At 45.3% G+C, this 24,108-nt stretch overlaps 1 protein-coding gene, 1 non-coding gene and 1 pseudogene across 5 annotated transcripts in view; all 3 read left to right on the forward strand.

Moving 5' to 3' along the window:
- Window positions 1–3,494: 3,494 nt before the first annotated feature.
- ATG16L1 (autophagy related 16 like 1) overlaps window positions 3,495–24,108 on the forward strand; it is a 46,736-nt gene continuing 26,122 nt past the window's right edge. The window contains exons 1-10 of one of the 4 annotated variants that reach the window (XM_033425109.2): window positions 3,495–3,782; window positions 7,578–7,671; window positions 11,927–12,032; window positions 12,744–12,817; window positions 13,679–13,930; window positions 17,598–17,663; window positions 20,069–20,155; window positions 20,812–20,868; window positions 21,083–21,130; window positions 21,760–21,862. In XM_033425109.2, coding sequence (XP_033281000.1) covers window positions 3,671–3,782; window positions 7,578–7,671; window positions 11,927–12,032; window positions 12,744–12,817; window positions 13,679–13,930; window positions 17,598–17,663; window positions 20,069–20,155; window positions 20,812–20,868; window positions 21,083–21,130; window positions 21,760–21,862 — 999 coding nt within the window. In that variant the 5' untranslated portion in view covers window positions 3,495–3,670. The remainder of the gene's footprint in view (window positions 3,783–7,577; window positions 7,672–11,926; window positions 12,033–12,743; window positions 12,818–13,678; window positions 13,931–17,597; window positions 17,664–20,068; window positions 20,156–20,811; window positions 20,869–21,082; window positions 21,131–21,759; window positions 21,863–24,108) is intronic. The other 3 variants (XM_012531911.3, XM_049711942.1, XM_004262572.3) reach the window with 3 other exon arrangements.
- On the forward strand, window positions 13,942–17,588 carry LOC117200773 (60S ribosomal protein L17-like; annotated as a pseudogene).
- Window positions 23,065–23,340, forward strand: LOC117201906 (small Cajal body-specific RNA 6). Its single transcript, XR_004484050.1, has one exon. It is a non-coding gene; the product is annotated as a small Cajal body-specific RNA 6 (non-coding RNA).

Raw genomic sequence — 24,108 nt, forward strand, 5'->3', positions numbered from 1 at the left:
GTGTGTCTGAAAATCCACGTCGGTTGGATTCTTGGCTATCCTTTCATTTACTCCAGCAGTCACTAGGTTAACTAGGTTACAGCAGTTAACACAGGAACATGGTTAGCTTATCTTACTTTCATTTTTAGTGATCTAATTTTGAGAACAGCTGAAAAGGAGTGGAAATAAAGATCGAGCCATATTTTTTTAAAACAGGAAATTATATTTTTAAAAAAGAATAAAAGCAAGAGAAAAAAAGAACAGAAGAGAATCAAAAGCCCTGGGCGCTGCTGGGTCTTTTTGACTTTATAATTCCGTACATTCATACATAATCACATTCAGATCTCCCTTCCTGAAGAGTGAGCTCCTTGAGGCCAGGATCTAAGTCTGGCCATCTTTGTCTCCAGGCAGTGCTCACCCTGTGCCTGACCCACACCAGGACCCAGCTCTTTGACCACTTGCTGATTGAAAGATAAAGGAAAGCAGGGGGACCAAAAGGGAAAGGACAGAAGTAAATAGGACAATTCTTGGAAGGTTGCACTTGAGTTCCTCAGAACTGGAGCATCACTTCACATGTATCTTACATCCATTACAAGCGGGCAGAATCCATTTCATAGATATCGCTATCCAGCAAAGCATGCTGCATCCTTTAGACACTCAGTATTTACCAGAACAAATAAAAACGCTTCTTTTAAGATCCATGATTTGTCTCCGGAATATTCAGACAACCTCATTTCCTCCTCCTTCCTATTACTCATTACTCATCCTCCCTCCAGCCAGTCCCCTCAGGGTCCGGGGAACACACCTGAGGCTTCCGAACCACCGACTTTGCTGACTTTGCTCTTCGATGGGATGCCCTCCCTATTGGCTAATTTAGGAATTGATTTCAAATCATTTCAAATTATTCTTTGTTTTACGTATTCTCGTTGAGCCAAACTACAATGTCAGCAGAAACAGAAACTGCACAATGGAGTGCAGTAGTTAAGTCACAGACGCTAGAGTCAGACTGCCTGTGTCTGAAGCCAGGTCTGGCCAATAAATAGCCAGGTGTGCTCAGGCCAGTGACTTACCCCTGCGGGCCTCAGATTCCTCATTTGTAAATGAGGATAAAGATGCTAAGAGTAGCTAATAACAACCTTACTGAGTAGGGTTGTTGTGAGGATTAAGAGAGTGACAACACATGAAATATTCAGAAGAGTGCACGGCCCATAATGTTGTTAGAAGTGTTCCCGCTTATTAGTTATCTCCCACAGAACCTAGCACTCTGCTGAAGAAATGCTTTTATCGATAAATCTATGTTCGTTTCTATAACTTTTTCTTGCATATATAGTATGTATATAATGGATAACAATTAGAAAATGCATATGAGATATAGAAAATACATACAACAAAAGAACACCAGCAATGCTACTTCCCAGAGAAAATATTTTCATATATTCCATTCATTAATTAAACAACATTTACTGAGCACCTAATATATGAAAGACTTCACGCCCTTGCTGGAGGTAAAATGATGAACAAAGACAGAAACGGCTCTTGCTGTGGAGGTTACAGTCTGTGGCGGGGAGACACGCCTTAAGCAAGTAATGATAAAAAACATGTGAAGCTGCAACCGTGATAAATGCTAGAACGGAGCGGTCCACGTGTCATTGGGCAATCTGACCTAGTTGTGAAGGTCTGTTACTTGAAGGTTGTGAGGAAGTGACTACTGAGCTGAGAATTAACTCATAGGAGTTAACTCATAAAGGTCAGAAGGGAAGGGTTTGCCCAACAGAAGCACAGTGAATCCAAAGGCCCTGCACTGGGAGGGAGAGTGGTGAGCATAAGAGAGGAGGAGTGCCCACGGAGGCTGCAGTGCTCACTGGGCAAAGCTGGACAGGTAGGAAGAAGGCAGACCTACAGAGCTTAGTATCCTTAGTTTAGAAATTATATTCTCTACTCATTCAACAAACTTTGCCTATGAGATCCAGGGACATACTAATTTTACATCAATTAGATTTATATCATATACTCCTTTTATTATGAATTTTTTTGAACAATAAATATACAGTAATTTAATTCTAATTGGTGGAAATCAATAGATATTTCCCAACTCTCCATTATTTCTAACAATGCTGTGACAGTTTTCTCTGGGCCTTTGTCCAAATATTTGTTGACATACATTCCTGTAAGGGGAATTGCTGGTTCTGCAAATTTGTTAACATGGTTTAATCATAATCTTGTCTGGGAAATCAGCATATTCAACTGTCAAGATTTGATTCTAGGCTCTTTTGAGGTTGGTACCACTGTTACATTTAGAGGCATTCTTCGTGACTTTCAGAACCTGCTTCTTCATTTGCTTCAGTGTGTGAGGAAGTCCCTTCTATTTCTGATCCCCATGGGTCTTTCCCACAAATTCAGATCACTCAGTACTGGCTGCTGACAAAATATGTTTACAGGTCTAGAATCCTAACTGTCCTACTCCTGGGTTCCACAGGAGAGGAAAGGCCTTCTTCTCTGTCTGTGAAGGATCTTCCTCTGGACTTGAGACACATTGAAAGAGAAGGCAGATTCTGACATTCCTTTCCTCTCTTCTGCCTCCTATTTTGTCCGGCTCCATTTTCATGCAATAAATTTACTAACTTGTTAAATGCAGATGGAACTCAGATGATTCTACTACAGACCAAGGTTTCCCATTCTACTGAGTTGATAGATGTCATCTTCTCCCGAGTCTGTCTTTCATCTTCTCCTTGCATCTACTGGCAAACTGTCCTTTTTCTCTTTCAAAATCCTGTTTGTATCCTAACCCTTAAATGACCTTCTAAGGACCCATTTACTTTTAGGTCATAGATAATTTCTAGGCTTCTAATGATTTACATAGCTAATCTATTCGCATTTTCTTTAGCGGTTCTTTGCATTCCATTTCTTTATTGCAAAAAAAACCTTTTTCGAAGGTCAATGGGTTGCTCTTGCTTAAAGCAACCAATCTTTGGTTAGGACTTCGACGGATACCAAGTGTCTAGGTAAGGTTAGGCTTACTATGTACAGGCGCAGTGTGAATTGCATTATATAGTTTATTACTTTTAATCCTTACGACAATCCTGTGGGATAGGTATCATTCCTTCCCGGTTTAGGGATCTTCCCCATTTTACAGATTAGGAAACTGAGGCTTAGGAATGCTGTCTCTCATCTATAGTCACACAGCTACCATGTGAGGAGTTTACTTCTGCTTGTAAACTGACATGAAGAAAAGGGAGGCAGGCTAAGAAAGAAAATATAAAACGGGGAAAAGCAAGCAAAGGAAACAGCAAGTGGGCGGAAGCCTCCCTTTTGCCTTTTCCTTTCTCCGCCCCCGACCCCGCAAGGCCGAGCCTCCAACGTGGCCCGCACGCCTCTTAGCGGCCGCATCTCTGCGGCCGGCACTTCCGGCCTCGGGATGCTATCATCAGCCAGCGCCCTGAGTCGGCGCCGGACATGTACGTGCGTGTGGCGTAAGACGTCGGATGAGGAGGCGGGCTTTCTGGCTCTGTCCGAAGCCATTTCCGTCAGGAGCCGGAAGTCCGTCCTGGATTGCATCGGGGGAGGCCTGTTCGTGGACCTGAAACCTGGGGCTGCTGGTCCTCCCGCGCCCGCAGGTTGCCTCATGGTGCGGGCCGCGGTAGCCAGCCCCCGTGCGGATTGGCGGCGCTAAGGCGCCGGAGCAGCGCGCGACATGTCGGGCCTCCGCGCCTCCGTCTTCCCCCGCTGGAAGCGCCACATCTCGGAGGAGTTGAGGCGCCGGGACCGGCTGCAGAGGCAGGCGTTCGAAGAGATCATCCTGCAGTGTGAGCGGCTGGCGGGTCCCGGGAGCGGGCGGGCGGGCGGGCCCAGCCGAGGCATGCGGGGCGCCAGAGGGAACCCGAGGCCGAGCCCCCCGCGCCGCCCGCGCGCCTTGAGGCCGCCGCGGGTACCCAGCGCCTTGGACCCCCAAACGCCTTTTTAGATCTTTTCCTCTTTCACTTTATTCTTGGGTGTGACTGTGCTGGGTTTTCCTCCGCAATTGGGTATTCTTCACGGGCAGGCACCGTTCATGTCTGTGTTTGTAAATCCCAGCAGCTCACATAATGCTTGTGTTACTTAAATAGGCCGGTTCCAGAAACATCCTGTTTCGGGCATCGTGTTGTTACTGACACGGGCACTGACTTTAAGCAGTAACTCGCTCCGTTACCGTCGTCTTCAGAGTGTAGCGAAATGTTTGCCTTTCATTCCTGAAGATCTGTTGTTCTTCCTCCACTTTGGTGTGCTTTGACTGTTACATATTACACATCTTGAGTCTTAACGTACTTTTTAGTTGGGACATCACAGTCTTTACTGTCGTTGAAAACTTCAGTGTGAAAGAGGTGGCCCACACCCACCCCCGCTGCTGCAATTTGAGTACAAAAATGTTTGTGCCCTTAGATGCCTTTTAAAGAGCATTTCCTTGCCCCTCCGCCCCATTTTACCATAACTGACGACACATTTGGGGGAAGAAACGGGACACTCTTCGGACCTCTGGTTCTGTCTACCCCTTGAAGTAAGCCTGCAAATCTCAAATCATGTTGATGATGCAGTTCAGTGTAATAGTGGGTGCCCTTTATTGAATTCTGATTGTGCTAAATTTATGGTTCCTGAACTTACCTGCACATTAGAATCAGGTGGGGATCTTTTAAAAATTATAAAGCCCAGGCCACATCCCAGACCAACGAAACCCCAGTAGTAGAGGTGGGACCCAGGTGTCAGTATTTCTTGGTGATCCCCAAGTAATTCTAAGGTAGAGACAAGCTTGAGTGCTGTCGTAAATATTTGGCATGTGTCGTTTCACTTTATCTTTCCGAAAATTCTATGAAGCAGGTCCTGTTGCCCTTTATACAAATGAGAAAATTGAGACTGAGAGAGATTCGGTCATTTCTCTGGGGAGGTACAGCAGATTAATGATAGGGCCTGGATTTGGACACAGACTTGATGGCTCCTGACTTTTTTGCACTTTTGCCTTTCTCATTGGGTCCCCCAAGAAACGGCCTTCTTGCTTTTGCTGAGCCCATCCTCTTAACTAAAATGGGGAGAAAAGGGAGATGATGAATGTGCCACTCCTGTGCTGATTCCTTACACTCTTAAGAGGCTGGCAGCCCAGTGCTCTTTCAGAAAGCCAGAAGCACAGGAAACTCCTTGCTGAAACGATTCCTCATGGGCTACATAAATTCAGGTCATCGGGTATTTCATCATATGCTTATTCTTTAAAAGCTAATACACTGAAGGTCAAATTGGGTTGGAGGTCTGACGACACTCCCCTTACCAGCCTCACTTACCTGAGTCTGGTTTGCTGCATCTATAAAAATAGGCGTGAAGCTCGCCTTGCCTGCTTCATAAACACAGTGCTGTGCGTATAAGTGCTTTGAAAGCCATCTACGTAACTGTCTATAAATGGAAGGTGCTTGTAATCACATTGACACAATTGAGTGTTTTTCTGCACTTTGAAAATGGACATCTTGAAGGGGTGGAGGATGTTGGAGGAAAGTCAGAAAGACAGGTCAGTCCTGGAGAGGGAACACGTCTTTAAAACAGCTATAGTGAGTAATGCATGCCCGGGAGCTAGGAGAGGAGGCTGCTGGGGGGGGTGGGCAAGAGGGCAAGACAACCTTGGCCTGTTAAAATCTGCAGTTGAGGCAGGGGACTGACATTTGGGAGGTCACTTCTAGATGGTGGAACAGCCTCACTCTTCATTCCTAGCCTCCCAAAAAGCAGTCAACCAGAGTTTCCCGTTCAGTCCTGCCTCTGAGCCTGAAGAGAAAGATGAAAAGAGGCTCTGGGGACAGCAGGTGGCCTTTGAGTGAGAGGAACTTGTAAGAAGGATCCCTCTTGAATACCTCATGTCTTTGATATCACAGGGCACCTAGCTGTAACATTTTGAAGATCTTATTAGAGCCCTTTGACACTGGTGAACATTCAAGTTTGGAATCACTTCCCTGTTCTCTTGAGCTAATTTATTAAATTAATATTGATGAAGATAGTGTTTCTGTTTCTGCCCAGGATTTCCATTTTTAGATATCAAGAAGTAGGACTCAACTCTTTAAGAGGAAAGATAAGCTATTCTGACAGGAATAGTCACTAGCATAAACCCTTCCAGCTTTTGCTGTGAAGCATCGCTAATCCCAGACTTTGGGGATCTGAGAGCCCCCATCAGGTGTGGCTTTTCTGTAAGTCTCCTGTGGTCACTTTCTTGTTCTGCTTTGTGCACCCCCTTCCACTTCTGATCTCACTGGCCCCTACATGCATGTCATTTCTTGCCCTGACTTTTCTTTTGAATTTCTGCACTGTGTTCCTGTCACATTTATTAAGTTCCAAGGACTCGTTTCTTCCTTGAGCCCCTGCTCCTGTGTTCTCTGGCAGGCTACGATCTTGCACCCAGTTGGGCGAGCAGGGAGCCTCATTGAATCTGTTCATGTCACTGCCTGCTTTTAAAAATCTGCTGTTTCGCTATTGCCAGTAAGAAGAGGTCTGAATTTCTCATCCTGCCCTCTCATGTGTTGGTGCAAACTTTTATTTCTAGCCATTTACTGAACAGCTCTCTAGACCTTCTGCTTGGACTGTCTGTTGTCTTCACCTGTGAAACCATCTGAGAAAATGAGTAAAAGTTCACTCTTCCTTTTTGTACTTGACCTCCACCCCACCCCCACCCCCATTACACTTTTTTAGCTCCTTGAGGTCAGGGACTCTGGTTTGTATTTGTATCCCTAGTGCCCTGATCTTAGATTAAATATTCCAGGGACTCTCTGGCAGTCCAGTGGTTAAGACTTGGCCTTCCATTGCAGGGGGTGTGGGTTTGATCCCTGGTCAGGGAGCTGAGATCCCGCATGCCTCGCAGCCAAAAATCCAAAACATAAAACAGAAGCAATGTTGTAACAGATTCAATAAAGACTTTTAAAAAATGATCCACATTAAAACAATCTTTTTAAAAAAAATTCCAGGGCTTCCCTGGTGGCGCAGTGGTTGGGAGTCCGCCTGCCAATGCAGGGGACGTGGGTTCGTGCCCCAGTCCGGGAAGATCCCACATGCCGCGGAGCTGCTGGGCCCATGAGCTATGGCCGCTGGGCCTGCACGTCCGGAACCTGTGCTCCGCGGCGGGAGAGGCCACAACAGTGAGAGGCCCGCGCACCACAAAAAAAAAAAAAAAAAAGTATCTTCTTTCTAAAAAAAACTTCCAAATATAATAAGGTAAAGGTTTCCTCTCTTACTTAGAGATGCATAGCACTTCGCTTTTCCATTGTGTTTTGGTATGTTTGTTGCCTCTTTCCCAGGTAGAAACAGGTAGCTGTGGGAGTAGAAAGCATGGGCACGGGGGCGTTTTGGAGGGATTTTTCATAGGTTCCTTTGTCTGGGCTGCCTGTGCTTGGGCCAGGAAGCGTCTAAGGAGCGCATGTGCCTGGAGTTTGGACGATTGCTGTAATCGGTGGTAAAGTACAGTGCCTAGTACTTTGATACCTCATAAAAGTGAAACCTGCCCAGTCATCTTCCGGTTATTTCTTTGGTCCAAATCTTTATAAGATGTTAAGTAGTAATAAAGCATACCTGGGTTGTAATAACTTTTTTTTTTTCTTTGCTAGATAACAAGTTGCTGGAAAAGTCAGATCTTCATTCAGTGCTGGCCCATAAGCTACAAGCTGAAAAGCATGACATACCAAACAGGCATGAGATAAGGTATTCTGAAACGATCCTGTATTATTTGTGTCTCCTGAGATAAGGTATTCTGAAACTATCCTGTATTATTTGTGTCTCCTTTTTAATTGAAATTTGTCTCAGTTCAGTCGTCACTTCCCTGATTTTGAAGCAAACCAAGTACTGTGTTTGTGTTCCACTTTTTGTCAGTTCCTTTCAAATAAAAACTTCTGAAGCCAAATAACTAACTATTTAAGTTTTTTTTGAAGGTACGTAGCTACCCACCTAGAAGGCTCATCATCAGTGTGATGTGAGCTTGAGAAATTGCTTAAGACGAGTAACCAGGCCAGTTCCTCCTGTAGCCTGCCAGCGTTCACTTTTTCTGAATAATCAGACAAGTAAGCATTCTTGAGCAGATTTACATAGATCTTGTCAGTACAAGATTGACTGGCCTGTAAACATCAGCGCTACAGGTCTATGTGATCCTTTTTAGTTCAGTGTTGTTTCCATGTATCTTAGTGTGCAGTCAAACCAGTGGGTTGCAGAAAGCTTTTTTTTTTTTTTTAAGAAAGATTAGGCAGAAATCTGCATTTTATAGGAAGGCTAAGTATTGCTTCACTAAATATGTGAGTATGTGTTCATGGTGGGGAGTTTAGTATCTTTACTTGGGTCATTCATGTAAACTATCTCTTTTTGAGGGTCATGGTCCTAAAAAACCTTAAAGCCATACTTCATGCGAGTGGCTTAAATGGAATCATTCTGGAGTCTTACTGTCCTCCTTTTCCATTTGTTCATCACGTTTGCATATTAAATTTTGTGGTTTGTATGGGAACAGTACCCGTTATTGTTCTAAAATCTACAAGCTTTTTTGCATATCAGCTAACATTTAGCAATTGTAAAAACAAAGCTGATGGTAATTTAGGATTTTAGGAAAAAGACAGAAATGCTGGGTGTAGCTTGTCATTTACTCCTATAGCCATATTTGCTAATTTCTTGCCATCCGTGTTTCCTCATCTGGAGAGGTGGTTCCGTTGTTGCTTAAGAACAATTCAGGAGATCGTGCCTAGCTGTGGTCCTGGGAGGCCTTCTGCAGGATTTAAAATATTAGTTGCTGTGTTCTGGTCAACTTTAGGTGTAGAGAATCCGTTTCGCCCTTTTTCATCTAAATTCAGTCAACTGAAACCTTGAAACATTTTATTTCTATCTGGTTAGCCTCTTGGTGACTATATTCCTGCATCCTTTATCTGTCAGCGAAACTCATTTGCTTGGAAAGGTGCAATAAATAAATATACAACATTCTTTTAACTGAGTATCACTGGGGTGGTATTTTAACTGGAAGTCCGTCCTTCCTGCAAACTTGTGTTCAGTCAGGCCTCTTCCTGACTGCCTTGTTTCTATTAATGGTATCCTTATTTTCCACAAGTCAGCTATGATTCCTTTTTCCCTTGGTGTCCTGCCCCTCCCCCTTTGCAGTCAGCCAGGCCTGTTGGTTCTTTGCCCGAGTGTCCTGTGCATCTGTCCCTTGGTTTGCATTTGTGTGCCACCAGCTTCGTTGCTTCCATTCCTAGACTATGGCAGGGGTCTCGTTCACGGAGTCATTTTGTGACTACAGTGTGGGCCAGGTGTTGGGATACAGAGATGAATAAGCCAAGAGTCCTTGTTCGCAAGGACCTGAGCCTCGTGGGGGAGAGTAGCTCAGTGAGGCGTGTGCTAGTAGGATACAGGCATTCACAGAAGACGGGGATCTCATTGGCTGCTTTCTCTCTCTTCTGGGCTCTCAAGTCCTGCCCATCGCATTCTAATTAATCTTGAAACACACTGTGCTTAAAAAGCTTTATCTCGTCAATTATCTGACTCCTCTCTTAAGTGTTTTAATCCCTTTGCTTACTGAATAAATCAAAGTGAAACTCATCCCTGAGAAATAGTTGATTCCAACAGTTTTCTAAGTGTGCCTGCTAGACCACAGCCTCAGAGATTTGTTAGAAATGCAGAATGTTGGGCCTCACCCCAGAGCTCCTGTTTCAGAAACTCTAGGGGTGGCGCCCAGTAGTCTTGTTTTAAGAACCTTTAGGTGATTCTGATGACCTCTAACATATAAGAACCACTGCTTTAGTGGCTACTCAGTCCTTGTGGAGTATCCAAGACACCCGGGGCCGTGTTAGAAATGCAGATTGTTGACCCTTTTCTTCATCGACCTGATGAATCGTTCTGGGATGGGGCCCAAGAATCTGAAACCTACTCTCTAGGGGATTCTTTTTTTTTCTGCCTAGTGAAGCACTGTTATTGGGCTTTTGTAAGAAGTTTGGCTTTTACTGTGAATAAAGTTGGAAGTGGTAAAAGGCTTTGAGCCGAGGAATGAGTGCCCTGTATCCTTGCCTTTTCTCAGGATTCTCTTCAGCTCCTTGGAGGAACAGACTAGTTTTATGTTTCGCATATTTCACATTGCTTTGCATTAAAATAAGGGGATTTGATAAAAATTATTTCTTTCCCTTCTAATCCCCATATGCAATCAATCACCCAGGCCTGTTGCTTCTTCTGCCTAATTTAGGGTGGTTTCTTATAAGGTATGTGCCGCTTTCTAGTCTCTTGGCTTCTAGTTCATGGGCCAAGATTGGGGAAGCACTATGTTGCCTCAAAGAATGCAATATTAGTGTTTCTTAGAACATGTAAGAAAAATGCTTTTAGAGATGGAGGGTAGATTTAGGAGGGAGCATCATTCTGCTGCCTTTTCCCTCTTTATTTCTTATCGGTCATTGGGAAGAGGCAGTGCCCCCACTTCAGATGGTGGCATCCTAGTTTGCCAGCCATCTTCCTTTTCTCCATCTGTGTGCTTTCCCTGGGGAGTGGTTTCAGCTACTCACTGTAGTCTGATAATTTACACCTGTAGCTCCAGCCAAGACCCCTCTCCTGAATTACAGATCCACAGTTCTGTTCACCTGCTGTTATTTCTGAGATAGTATGCAAACACCTGCAAACTTTCCCAAATTCCATTGACTCTCGAGGTGGCCTGAGCTCCGTCCATGGCTTTAGATACATCTGTTTGCTGACAGCTTCTATATGTCAGCCTCCAGCTTGGACCTCTTTACTTGAAGTTCAGACTCTTAACAATATGCAATTTCCACTTGACATGCCCACTTGGATGTCCACGGTGAACTCGCTCTTCAGGCCTCCCCCAACCTCTTGCCCCCGTCCTTCTGCCTCAGTAGGTGACGCCTACCTTTAATCAGCCACTCAGGGCAAAAGCCTTGGAGTTGTCCTCGACTCCTGTCTTTCTCTCATTCCCCACAACCAATTCAAAGGCAAGTCTTGCAGTCTCTCCAGAGTGGATCTAGCTAGGATCTGACCACGTCTCACCGCCTCCGCTGCCGTCACCTTGTCCCGATCTGCACTTTCTGAGTCTGGAATATGTAATAGCTTGCTAACTGGTCTCGCTGTTTCTGCCCTTAACCCCTGCAGTGTGCTCTCCACCCAGCAACTGTAGCGATCCTTTCAAAACGTAAGTCGTTCCTCTGCTCAAAACCCTTGGCGGCTTCCAGTCATGCATAGGAAAAGCCACAGTCCTCGGGGGCCTGCGAGGCTCTGAGTGGCCTCCCCGATCCTCCCTGCACCCCCTGCCCTGGGCGCTGCGGTCACACTTGCCCCCAGCCTCTCCAACACTTGCTGTTCCCTCCACTCACAGGGCCCCGCCCCCGGGTCCGCATGGCTTGTTCCTCACTCTTTTCAGTCTTCAGTCAAGTGTCATCTCTCGGGATGCCTTTGATTACCGCACGTGGAACAGGAGCCCTGTCGCTCTGTCCCCTTCTTTACACTGCTTAGTTTTTCTTCACAGCATATCTGACCACCTGACTCCATCCATCTACTCATTTGTTGTCTGTCTACTCTTAGCCGATTGTGCAGCTTCCTGTTCCCTGCCTTCTCCCCGCTAGGCACCAAAACAGGGCCTAGCACAGAGCCGGCACTCAGAAACTTGTCGGGTGAGTGGACCTCGTTGTCTCCTCCCCGTTTACCTGAACTTTATTCCGGAACCCATCCTTTATTCCTGACGCAGCTGGTGGTATGGGTTGTGGCTGGTTGGTTTTACCCTGTGTCTCATATCTCCTACTTTCTACTTTAGGTTTGTAGTGACTTATAACTCTATTGGCCTGGAGAACTGAACTGCTTTCTTGGCTATATTGTCATGTACAGGTTTGAAATTCTAAGGTTATTGTTCCAGTGCCTGATTGAAGGGCTCTGGGGTCTGATTTTTTTTTTTCTCTTGTTTGCACGTTCTCTTCATCTGCCTGGTTGGGGCATTTAGTCCTGGACATGATGGTGCATGGAATGATAGTCAGCTGCAAGAAATGGCCCAGCTGAGGATTAAACACCAAGAAGAACTGACTGAATTACACAAGAAACGTGGGGAGGTAAAGATAGCTCCTCTCCTCGTCTGTCTTGGGGGTTGGGGGGTGGGGCAGGCACTCCCACTGGAATTTGCAGCCATCCTGGCTACATACGGCATCACCAGCTCTATCTGTGGGAATGAAACAACAGAAAAGATGTGAGACCTCTGTCAACAGGTGGGCAAGCCATTGAGATAACAACCAGGTTGTCATGCTCCAAGACGGCATGAAAGGTACAAGTGGAGAAACATAAAAAGAAAGAAGCTTACTCCTTGATTGACTGAAAGTCTTAACTAATACCTTCATAAAGCGTGAAACCTGCCATTTCAGAAAAATCCATTAGGAAGAATCAAGTCCTGGGCTGTGTTTACACTGGGTGGTGGTCTAATGGCAAGTTATGAAGAAGTGCAACTTACCATTACTTCAGCTGAATTGATTATCAGCTGCAGAGTCGGAAAAGGTAGCTGGGGTGGAGGGGTAGCCAGGCGTTCTCAGCAGGAACCTGGCGGTCACCTGGAGCGTTGCTCGTCTATCCAAGGCTGCCTTCAACAGGGAAAGCGCACGCTGTGCCCCCGCGCAGCCCCTTCTCCTCTCGGCCACCCAGCTCGTTTCTTCTTGGTGCCTTGGCCCCACCGCACAGGCACCTGTTTTTTCTTTAAAGTAAACCGCAATTATGAGTTTCCAACTGAGGTCCTAAAATCTCTTGTTTATGAAAGTGTTCTTCTTTACCCCCAGTTAGCTCAGTTGGTGATTGACCTGAATAACCAAATGCAGCAGAAGGACAAGGAGATGCAGATGAATGAAGCCAAGTGAGTAGAGAGCACGCTTCCTTCGGGACTGGTCGTGGGATCTCACCGCCTGTTTTACTGTACTCTTGTGAGCGGGGCCAGTGGTGATCGGTGGCAAACAGTAGCCACACTGGGCTCAGCACAAGTTTCGTTTCTGTGCATACATAGCCTGGGGTCCTTTTCTACCCTCTGAGGATGGAAAAGGCAAGAAGAGTGCCCTCCGTCCTCCAGGGCCCCAGCACACCCCTGAGAAGTCAGCTTTGCTCTTGGAAGTGTCCCTGAGGCATTCACAGTTCTCCCCATGGCCATTGCCTGGGGGAGCGGGTGTCTTCTGTGGTGGGGATGGGACCAAGATAGCCCAGTACCCGGCCATTGGGAACGGGGATGAGTTTGTGGGCAGGGTTGTTCTTGATCTGGGAGAAGCCTACTGGTCAAGATAAACAGGGACTCCAAATCCTAGGATCTTTGAGCTGGAGGGGAGCCTGGGTTTCATCTGTGCCTTTTCCCTTACTCCGCAGAGAGGGCTCTCTAGAGGCTTAGAAAGGTGGGGAGCCTGCTCAGGCGTTCACACTCAGTGAGTGATAGAGCTGATGGAATGCACAAGATACCCAGCCTCCTTTTAATCTCCCATTACTACACTATTTCAGCATCAAAAGCTCCCTCTTCCTTCCCATCCTGCTTTTCTAAAAGATACTTTAACTAGTCATTCATAGTCTGGAAGAATTTTGCCCTAGGTGTTTCCTCTCCATTAATGGGATTGTCCTGTAAACCCCTGGGGCTGGGCTTGGCCAAGTGAGGTGCCTGCTGTGATGGCTGAGGTCATTGTTGGTGCCCAAGCTCACACAGGTCTTGTGCAGTATCCCTCTCCCGTCGTGTTTTCAGAATTGCAGAATGCTTGCAGACCATCTCTGATCTCGAGACCGAGTGCCTGGAACTACGCACTAAGCTTCAGGACCTTGAAAGAGCCAACCAGACCCTGAAGGATGAATATGATGCCCTGCAGATCACTTTCACTGCCCTGGAGGAGAAACTGAGGAAGACTACTGAGGAGAACCAGGAGCTGGTCACCAGATGGATGGCTGAGAAAGCCCAGGAAGCTAATCGCTTAAATGCGGAGAATGAGAAGGATTCGAGGTGGGAGATGAATCGGCAGTCAGTGATTTCCATTGTTTAATGAAGTCGCACCTAGTTCTTAGAAAAGAAAGAAACCAACCTGGCAGCTCTGACCACAGGGTGGGGGCACCAGGAAGCACTAACAAAATTAGAAATAGTGGTGGTGGGTGTGAAAGAGATTTGCATTTATAAGAACACTTTTACAGCTGAGCAAAGGATTACCTCCCAAAAGGGCTTTGGCCCATTGCTATTTTTGCCAGCAAATTCTTTCCGTGTTTCAAGAAGAAAAGCTAGTTCTTGAACAGTGTAAATTAAACCAGAGTTAGAAAAAGCGTATAATCCGCCCCCCCCCACCGCCCCATTTTGTAAAACTATTCCAACCCATAGCAAAAACTCTGATCTGGCTAGCGTACAAGAAGACCGTGAGCCAGCCTCACTAGTAATGAGTTCAAAAGATTAGAACATTTTATTTTAAATCCCCACATCAGTAGTTTAGAATTTGAAAAGATTATTGTAGTTTATCTAAAAGAATAAATGCATGGAATAGGAAAGAGCCTTAAAGAATAACAAAGAGCCCTAATCCTACCAAATAATATATGCAAAAAGATTTTGAAATCTGTGTAAAAACGGAAACCAAAAGGTAGAAGCAAAAAATGTTACTCTCTGCTGTTTGTTTTATGAAAAATTCCTAAATAGGAGTATTGGAGGACTTTCTAAACATTAAACGTAATGGTAGCTTTTCCAGTAAGCAGCCTGAGGTGACCTCTAAACATGGTTCGCTATTCACTTGACCCAGAAAACCCCACAAAATCATGCAAGTCAAGAGGTTCAAATCTTCATGTTCACTTTAAGAACACTTGTGAAACTGCCCAGGCCATTAAGGATATGCACATCCGAAAAACCACCAAGTATCTGAAGGATGTCACTTTAAAGAAGCAATGTGTGCCGCTCCGTCGTTACAGTGATGGAGTTGGTAGGTGTGCCCAGGCCAAACAGTGGGGCTGGACACAGGGTTGGTGGCCCAAAAAGAGTGTTGAATTTTTACTGCACATGCTCAAAAATGCAGAGTAATGCTGAACTTAAGGGCTTAGATGTAGATTCTCTGGTCACTGAGCACATCCAGGTGAACAAAGCCCACAAGATGCTGCACAGGACTTACAGAGCTCATGGTCGGATCAACCCATACATGAGCTCTCCCTGCCACACTGAGATGATCCTTACTGAAAAAGAACAGATTGTTCCTAAACCAGAAGAGGAGGTTGCCCAGAAGAAACAGATATACCTGAAGAAACAAAAACTTATGGCCCGGGAATAAATGCTGCAAAAAATAAATGCAAATAAAGGTTAAAAAAAAAAACACCCCCACCCCAAAAAAAAGTAATGGTAATAAAGAATGGACTGTATAAAAATTGTAGGTTTCTTAACATCGAAGAACACTATAAAACAAGCAAATAGGCTATGCTATTATAAAATATGTATCCTTAGTATAGAGTCAGTAAGGAACAGGTGAGCATTCAGACAGAGGGCTTGTAACATAGATAGTTCATGAAAGAAGTGGACGAGCTCAGTGAATCTGGCAAAAAGGATTGTTGGGAGGAAGGTGGGACAGGCCCCTCACATTGCTGATGTGAAGGCTGTTTCCCTAACCCCTGGAGGGCCCTGGGGATGGCAGGCACCTGAAAATGGTTCCCACTTGTTGGCCTTTATCCTGAGTGATGAGGTTCGTTCACAAGCACGATTTTGTGATAGTCCATTATTCACAGTAGTGAGAAATTAGAAGCGGTATATCCCTTGGTGGGGGGAGAAATTGTGATACTTTCATACAGTGGGATTTTGCAAAGTCTTTTCAAAATATATATACGTCTTAAGTTTGTATTAAGAAAACGTGAGCTGTCCTTATATTCTTTCTGTCTCATGTTTAAGTAAAATTGCGTGGCTTATATGTGGAGCTCTTGGGCAGCTTAGGGGTGGTAAGGACACCGGGGCTCCGTGGAAGTTGTTAGGCTTCGGGCTGAGAGCCTGCCTGAGGGAGAAGTGGGCAGGCGTGTGGTTCTGCAGAGGGAGAGCCCTTGATCATCACCGTGGGCAAGGACAACCCAAACTTTCTAGTGAAAATGGGGAGTGAGGCACGTTACATACCTGCCCTTGTTCTGTCCTTTGGAATGTTATCCTAGGAATATACCATTGCACGTATAACCATCTGATTGCACGTGTGGGACCTGGGGATTCTTTTCGTTACTTGACTCAACTAGTTCCTCCTTCTTAGAAGCCTTCCCCCTTCCTACCTATTTCCCAGATTAGATGTCCTTCCTCTCCTAGCAGCTTTTGTTTACCTGGGTCATAGTGGAGCGCTGTTTTTTGAAATAGCTGCTTGTGTTCCGCCTCCCTTGCAAGGCTGGGGTGTGTCCCCACAGGCAGGCACGGTGGCTGCTGTGTAAGAAGCTGTTAGCATTAAAGAAGGACATTTCCGCTGTTGTAATGAAGCCTGGGCTGCGGGTGTTTTTTTCTCCCCGTGACTCCAGCTCTGTCCTTTACCCACTCCTTGCAGACAGGTGCCTTTCCTTTAGAGGAGTGTTACACACCCCGCACCGGGATTCTGCTTTCCCCTCAAAGATAGTTTATAGGTCATCTATTCCAGCTAAGAAAAATTTGTTAACCTGTAATTTTTGTCACTTGTCCTGTAAAACTGACTCTTCATCTTCAAGGTATAAGATTAAGAGTGTAAGGCACTTTTTCAAGCTAGAGCCTCATCCCATCGCAGATTCTGATGTGCCACCTACAGGACTTTGCCCTATTTTGAGAATTATCACTATAGTAGAAACTTTTTTAAAAACTTAGAAAAGTTGTTTTTTAATTTAGAAAAATTTTTAAAAATTCCAGCAGAACTCTTGACCTGAGCTCAGTAGCAGTGCTAGAGTTCTGGGTTGGGAGTCCTCCACAGCGAGGGCAGAAATGACAGATAGAGGTGAACTTGCCATGGAAAAGAGAGGGAGGCCAAGGTTTAAAGGTTAGGAAGCTCCTGAATTGAGGACTTGGGAAGGAAAGACAAAAATGATTCTGAGAGGGGAGAGAGTGGAAGCGGCTGCTGACGACATTAAAATTCTGCTGCAGCCAGGACTTGTGTGTCCAGCCCTAGTAAACTGAAGCCTTGTACATTTTGATGACTCAAGAATCTCACTATACCTCAGTTTCCTCGTCTATAAAATGGGAATCATAGTACTTAACCTCAAAAAGTTTGTTATAAGTGTTAAATGAGTCAAATTCTGTAAAATAAAAAAACCGTGCTAGGTACAAGTAAATTTTTATTATTATTCATGCTCTTGATACGTTAGCGTGAGACTGTTTACTTCAGAAAACTAAGTCTCGACCATGACTAACCCTGGATGAACCTGATGCATGTTTCTGTCCTGAGAGGCCCCGGGTCCCCACAGGCAGGCTTCTCCCTTGCTGGTTCACTGCTCTCTCTAATCCCTCCTAGGGCTTTGCTCTGAATCCATTATAATAGGATCCTTGCTGAAGTTACAGTTGTGGATTTGGGACTTCGGGTATCTTTGTCCAGGGTAGTTGTTACTTTAAGTGCATTGAATATTCAAATGTGTTACTAAGTAGTTTTTTGAGAGACAAAACCCCATGCTTTCTTTAAGTAGACATAAATAGTGGGCTTTTTTTTTTTTTTTTTTTTAAATAGGAGGCGGCAAGCCCGGCTGCAGAAGGAGCTCGCAGAAGCAGCAAAGGAACCTCTCCCAGCTGAGCAGTGAGTAGAGATGTACAAATCGAAACTATGCTCGTAGTAATTTGATTTGCTGTTTTGAAATAGTCTTACAATATTCTGTTTCTATAAAACCATTTTACAAAATGTAGAAGGAAAACGAAAAGACTTAGGGCAGCAAATAAAAAACACCCATTACCTTCCAGAAAGTTGTTCCAGTTTATACTCATTAGCTGTGAGTGTGAATTCTGACTTCCTCCACCCTTAACCAGTGACAGCCTCGCTGTTTTCCTGTTGAGACCGACCTGTTTTCTGCCTCTGGTTAGAGCTGTTGCAGTGTGATGCTGGGCTGGGGTTCTGTCTCTTGCTCTCTTCTTGGTTTGTGGCTTCAAGTGGAGCTTGGGCAAACCTTTGAAGCCTAAGTAGAAACTGGGATTTCCTGGAACAAAAGCAATTGAGTCAATATGGAGTTTTTCCTAATCTGAAATTGGGTGGAGGGTCTTCCCTGAGATTTGAAGCTTTTTTTCAGAGCAGTGGGTATTTTAGTGACTAAATTCCCTTTGCTCTGGTTCAGGATGTGGGGTCTTCTCCTCTTTAAAATGGACTCTGGAATATAGTATTAGAGTTCTGATCTTCTGTTTTTTTAAATGTTGCTTGCTTCCTTGTAAATGGAGGGGAGTGATTTAAATTCACTCAGGAGTCATCTGCCAGACAAAGGTCTTGATTTATAAGAAAACAAATCTCATACCAAGCCTTTGCTTTAGATGTAGCATATGTGCATAATTTCTATACTCTTCACATGTCGAAAATGAATCTCAGGTGTATTTGCCCAAAGCTACAAAGTAGCTAAATAGTCGACCTGGAAATGAGATTTGGTTCCTTAAAAATAACGGCTTATAAAAGCATCATTTGTCTGCCTCTTATTGGCCAGCATAAACAGGTGACTAGGTGTAGAAAGGTCCAGCATCCTGCCCCATATCACAAAGGAAAAGGCAGAGACAGGGTGGAAACTTAAGGGTGTCTGACTGTGAAGTCCTGTTCTTAATCTCTGTTCTTTCCTACAAGTAGAGTTTCTAGGTGAAAGGACATTAACACCTTTGAAAGGTTTTGATAACGCGTTACCAGATGCTGATATTTTCTCGTGGTCCTGGGCCTTTGCACTGTTCCAAGTACCTTTATAACTATACAACTCTATCTTAAACAAACCATTTACATAGGCTCAGCTCAGGTTTGTTACCCTTGCCATGTCTGCTGTTCTGTTGTTACCCTTGTGCGGACACAAGTGACCCGCAGACCACGACTGAGAAGAGAAGAAAGCCCAGCCTGTTCTCTGTCTTCAGGCCTGCCTTTGTTCTCTAATTCTGGCCAAGACTGGGTTCAGTTACACGGGACCGTAGAATCAATAGCCAAGGAAAATAAATTTACTTGAACTTGGTTTAACTTGCTTGGTAACAAGTTCTGAAGTATATATTTACATAATCCAGATAATTAATCATGGAAAAATCTCTCAAGTTCTTATGAATCCAAACATTTGGTAATAAAGTCTTGGGTTATTAGATTTTATTATTTTGCTTCTCCATGAAGATTGCAACTTGGTAGGACGTCATTAAGACCAAAATAATTACTTGCCTTCCCTGCAACCAGGAAAACGGGGAGGAAGGGGAATTCCAGAGGAGCTTTGCATCCGGTGGGATAAACACCAGCAAAGGAGCATGGTCCTGTGACTTGATTATCTCATGTGTAATATAATGGACTCTGTAAAATGTCAGAAACAGCAAATACCCAGAGCTATGCTTAAACATATAAGCCTCAAATACCCAGTCAAAAATGAATTGTGTTTAGATCTTGCTTTCCTGTCTTTTACTATTACAGTAATATTTAGAACTGGGTTGTTTAGGTACCCGTTGACTTCATTGCCCTTTTAGCAGTCCATTTCCTTATTGACTTGGATCTTCTCCCTATCCTGGCAGTTTCTTGTACACCATAGCTGCCCCTAGCTATCCTCTATGTTATTCAGCCCGTCTCATGGGAACTGTTTCTTAGTGAGTGCTGCAGTCCAGTTGGCATGCGGGAGCCCTTGAGCTACAAACCAGACTTCTGATGAGAAAAATCTACCTTAGTGCTGGTTATGTGAATATAGGCTTAATAAGCCATTATGTCATTGCTTTCCAAGTGGGAGCTGTGTTTAGACCTAAAAAGAGCAAAAGCTCACTTGTAAAGTTGTTTTCAGTTGGAATTCTGGATTTGACTTGAACAGATCGTTTCTTCGCTGTTGCTCAGATGGCAGCTCCTTTTTCTCCAGAGAAGCCTTGACTGCTTCTGTCACAGCCAAGTCACATAGCCCGTGTGTGATTAGGAGGTGGTGTTGGTGTCGGCCTTTGCAGAGCAGACTCATCACAAAGCTCCTGTTCAGCAGCATCAAAGACTCAGCCTCTTGCCCTTCTTTCCAGGGATGATGACATTGAAGTCCTTGTGGATGAAACCTCCGATCACGCTGAGGAGGCCTCTCCGGTGCGGGCCGTCAGCAGAGCAGCCGCGTGAGTAGACGGGCTGTGCCAGGGGCGGAGCAGCCCGGCAGCATGCTTGTGGGCGGGGCCAGGGAACGGTGCGGCGCCCCCAGCTGGAACGTGCAGCCCCGCTCGCTCAGCCATGGGGCTCGCGGGCTCCAGGGTGTCTCCGTCTTTCTCGGGTCACCTCTGCTTAACAGGAGGCTAGCCGTCCCTTAGTGCCGCCACCAGCTGTGAAGAGAAGCAGAAAAAGTGTAGTGGCTTTCGGAAAGATGGACCTTGTTAGGCAGGTGATTGTTTAGATCATATGCTTAATTCTTACCAGGGCTCCAGGAGTTCTTTTCTTTTCTTTTTTTAATTTGCCAAAACAGGATGAAAAGAATGGGCTTGGTCATTAACCACTGGAAGTTGTTGTTAGGTCACTTAGACAGTTCATCGTCTAAAGCATTATTTCCAGGGAAGTTAATTTAGTGCTAGGGAACCGTGTTTCTTTTGAAACTTCAAGGCTGGGTTTTCCCTCCTACCTTCCCAATGCTTTCTGGTGGTTCAGTACTGTGAGGGGTTCTCAGCTGGGGTTTGGGAACTCATTGGGAAATACACTCCCAGGTACTTTTGTGGACTGTTTTTGATTGATTATTTGGGCAAAATGTTTCTAAGGTTTAAACCTATCCTCCCCTCCTCTTTAGTAAGCGACTCTCGCAGCCTGCTGGAGGCCTTCTGGATTCTATCACTAATATCTTTGGGTAGGTTAGAAAACCTTCACCTTTCCTTGTTAATATGTGTATAAATATACCTGAGTACATGTACATGATTTGTTGTTTTTTAAACGTGCGCCAGAATTTCAGTGCAGAGTGTACAGATGCCTTAATTTCAGCTTTTCATTTAGCTTCTTCCTTTTTTCCTCAACTTCCTTTTTCTTAATCTCGCTGCGTGCTGATCTCTGGCCTTACCCTTTAGTCTGTCCGAGTCTCCCCTTTTGGGACATCACTCTTCCGATGCTGCCAGGTGAAAATATTATCCTCTCTTAGCCCAGCATGCAAGTGTGGGTCGTTGATAATTATGCTGATCACTGCTTCACTACACCAATCATCACGTGTACATGTGCTAATAACCAGGACGCTTTGCATGCTCCTAGGAATGCTGTCAGCCCTCTGAGACGGGCGAATAGGCTGAGCTCTGTACAGTAATCAAGGCCGGGTCGCTCTTTCTTTTGGCATGTGTTCAGCTCCACCTTGACCACAAGTGTATGCTGAGGATGATTGTAACCAGGCATAGGAATCATCTTAAAATAGTTTTATGAAAATACCAACGAGCTCCCTCTGAGCTAGCGGTTACATTAAGTTGAGAACATTTGTAGCTGTTTATTGACGGGGGCAGCAGTTGTTCAGGATTGCTTTTCAGTGTTGAGTTTTGGAGTCCATGGGTTAGCGAAAAGGAGAGTACAGGTAAGTGCTGACTGTCTTTCCAGTTGTCACTGAGTGAGGTTGCTTCTGATTTGGGGAATCGTTCTGTGGTTTGGAGGGTCTAGAAGGGAAAAGAAGCTATTGATAAAAGATGTCTTTGAATCCCTTCTGAGAGTTTGGTGGACAGTAAGCCTGTGCCATCCTGATGTTTTCCTTTATGTTACTTCTTAGGAGGCGCTCTGTGTCTTCCTTTCCAGTTCCCCAGGATAACGTGGATACTCATCCTGGCTCTAGTAAAGAAGTGAGGGTGCCAACGACTGCAATGTGTGTCTTCGTAAGTATGATTTATCCCCACAGCCCACCAAGCTTCATAAAGAAACAGAGCCTGACAAAGGACCCTTTCTCCTGCTGCAGCTAAGCTTTCTATTATTGTTTTATTCATAGGGAACTTTCTATCAGACAACCTGTTGGCTGTCTGATAGAAAGGATTGATTATATTTTGATAAGCAAAGCAAAGCAAAGTTGCTTTGATAAGGTGAGTAAAATTAGTGTATTTTGCCGCTCTTCAGAGAACAGAATTTATTTGCAGCCACCCTCTGTAATGTAGGACTGGCTGAGATGATGGGTGGCATGAGGGGGTGGGGCAAGGGGAGAGCTAATTTGGGATGGTGAGGAATTAGAGAATAATTCATGCAATTGTTGTCACCAGTTGGCTCCAATTTAGAGTTTCTAGTCAGTGGTCTGTTTTGGAAGGTCAGTAGGGCAGCTGTTGGCTTCACAAATTATACTCAGGTCCATGTGACTTCTGACCATTAGGAGCACATAGTTGGAAGCCGGAGAAACTCCTGGGCAGAAGCCACTGTGATACCATGGCTGTCAGCTGGAGTGTGGAGCTGGGTCCTAGTACTAAAGGATAATCCGGATCCTGGCTGGGGTAATTGAGCGGACATGCAACCGGCCTGGGGAATTGTAGAGTCCCTGGCTCAGGGCTAGGAAATGGGGTGGGGGATGGAAGAATAGAGCAAAGCCCAAATAGTTGGGTTAACTCTTGTGTTGTGAGGGGTGAGTTGGAGGAGCTGACGTTTGGGGAGAGAAAGGCTTGCTGTAAAAATGGGATGGGGCTTCCCTGGTGGCACAGTGGTTGAGAGTCCGCCTGCCGATGCAGGGGACGCGGGTCTGTGCCCTGGTCCAGGAAGATCCCACGTGCCGCGGAGCGGCTGGGCCTGTGCGCCATGGCCGCTGAGCCTGCGCGTCCAGAGCCTGTGCTCTGCAACAGGCGAGGCCACAACAGTGAGAGGCCCGCGTAGCGCAAAAAAGAAAAAAACAATGGGATGGAGTTTATATGGGGGGAGCTTTCAGTTCCGGGCATAAAGAGGAACTTTAATAGTTATTTCCATACAATGAACTGGCTGAGCGATTAGCCACCTTGGTCGTTGTAAAGAGAGTCCTGCTGTGGGTGAGGAGTTGGACCGGGGACCATTAAGGCCCCTTCCCACTCCACTCCTGTGATTATCTAACAGGCCTGGGCACCTCGGAGGTCGATGATGATTGGTAAAAGGTCTGATTGCACTTAACGTCACATTGCCTTCCCTGCCCTCAACTCCCAGCAGCCCATTTTTTCCCTCCTGTCACATTTAAGTCATGTGTATGGGGTAATGGAGCAGCTGATAATTGGGGATTCTGTCAGTGTGTGTCTCTGAGAGTGAGCAGTGCACAGCTGACAAGCGTCCAACAGAACCGGCCGCACAGGAGATTGAGGAGAGGCAGCCATGGTTGTGATGGTGCGTGATCTCAAGTTTTCAATCTGAGACCTCCGAAGTAGAAAGGTACCATTACAAAGAAAACGGAATTGTATGGAGGTAAAAAGTTTGATCCCCTGTCAGACAGCTTTTCAGCCCTGGGACACGAGAGGGTGGAGAGAAAGCAGATCAAGCAAAGTAACAAGAAATCATGTTTCTGTTCCAGTGGGTTCATGAGTCACGTTCTCGATACTTCAGGCACCTTTTTCAGTCCCAAGCAAATGTGAAGATCAGATTTTGTATTCCCAAAATGACCTTTTAGGCAAGTGATTGATGACAGGTTTAAGGATCTAGTATTTATCATTCATGTATTGCAGGGTCCCCCACCCCTGGCTTTTGATTATGGAAATTTTCAAATATAAGCAGAAGTAGAGAGTAAAAGAACTTCCCGGACGTCCTCCTGTCGGGCGGCTTCAGTCAGTCACGTTTGCCAATCTTATCTGCCCCCCACCCCACGCCCACACTTTTGCTGGAGCAACTTAAAGCAAATCTCATGGTATTTCATTCATAAATATTTCAGTATCCATGGTCTTTTAAGAGAGGAGATTATAGTCATGTCTAGTGTTCTCTCTTCCCATTCTGGGATGGGGTGCTTTTTATTTGGTTTCCTTTCTCATCTTGAACACAAATGCCACCACCTTTTCAGATCATGTGTTCCAACGTGGATGCCATTCTCAGCCATCTCCCTGTGAAGAATTAGGTTCTGCCAAAATAACACCTGCTACTTTTGTCAAAGGCCGAGTCATGGTCGGACATGTTCCTAGCTCACAAAACCTGCAGA

Source organism: Orcinus orca, chromosome 7, assembly GCF_937001465.1.
Source record: "Orcinus orca chromosome 7, mOrcOrc1.1, whole genome shotgun sequence".
NCBI classification, from domain to species: domain Eukaryota; kingdom Metazoa; phylum Chordata; class Mammalia; order Artiodactyla; family Delphinidae; genus Orcinus; species Orcinus orca.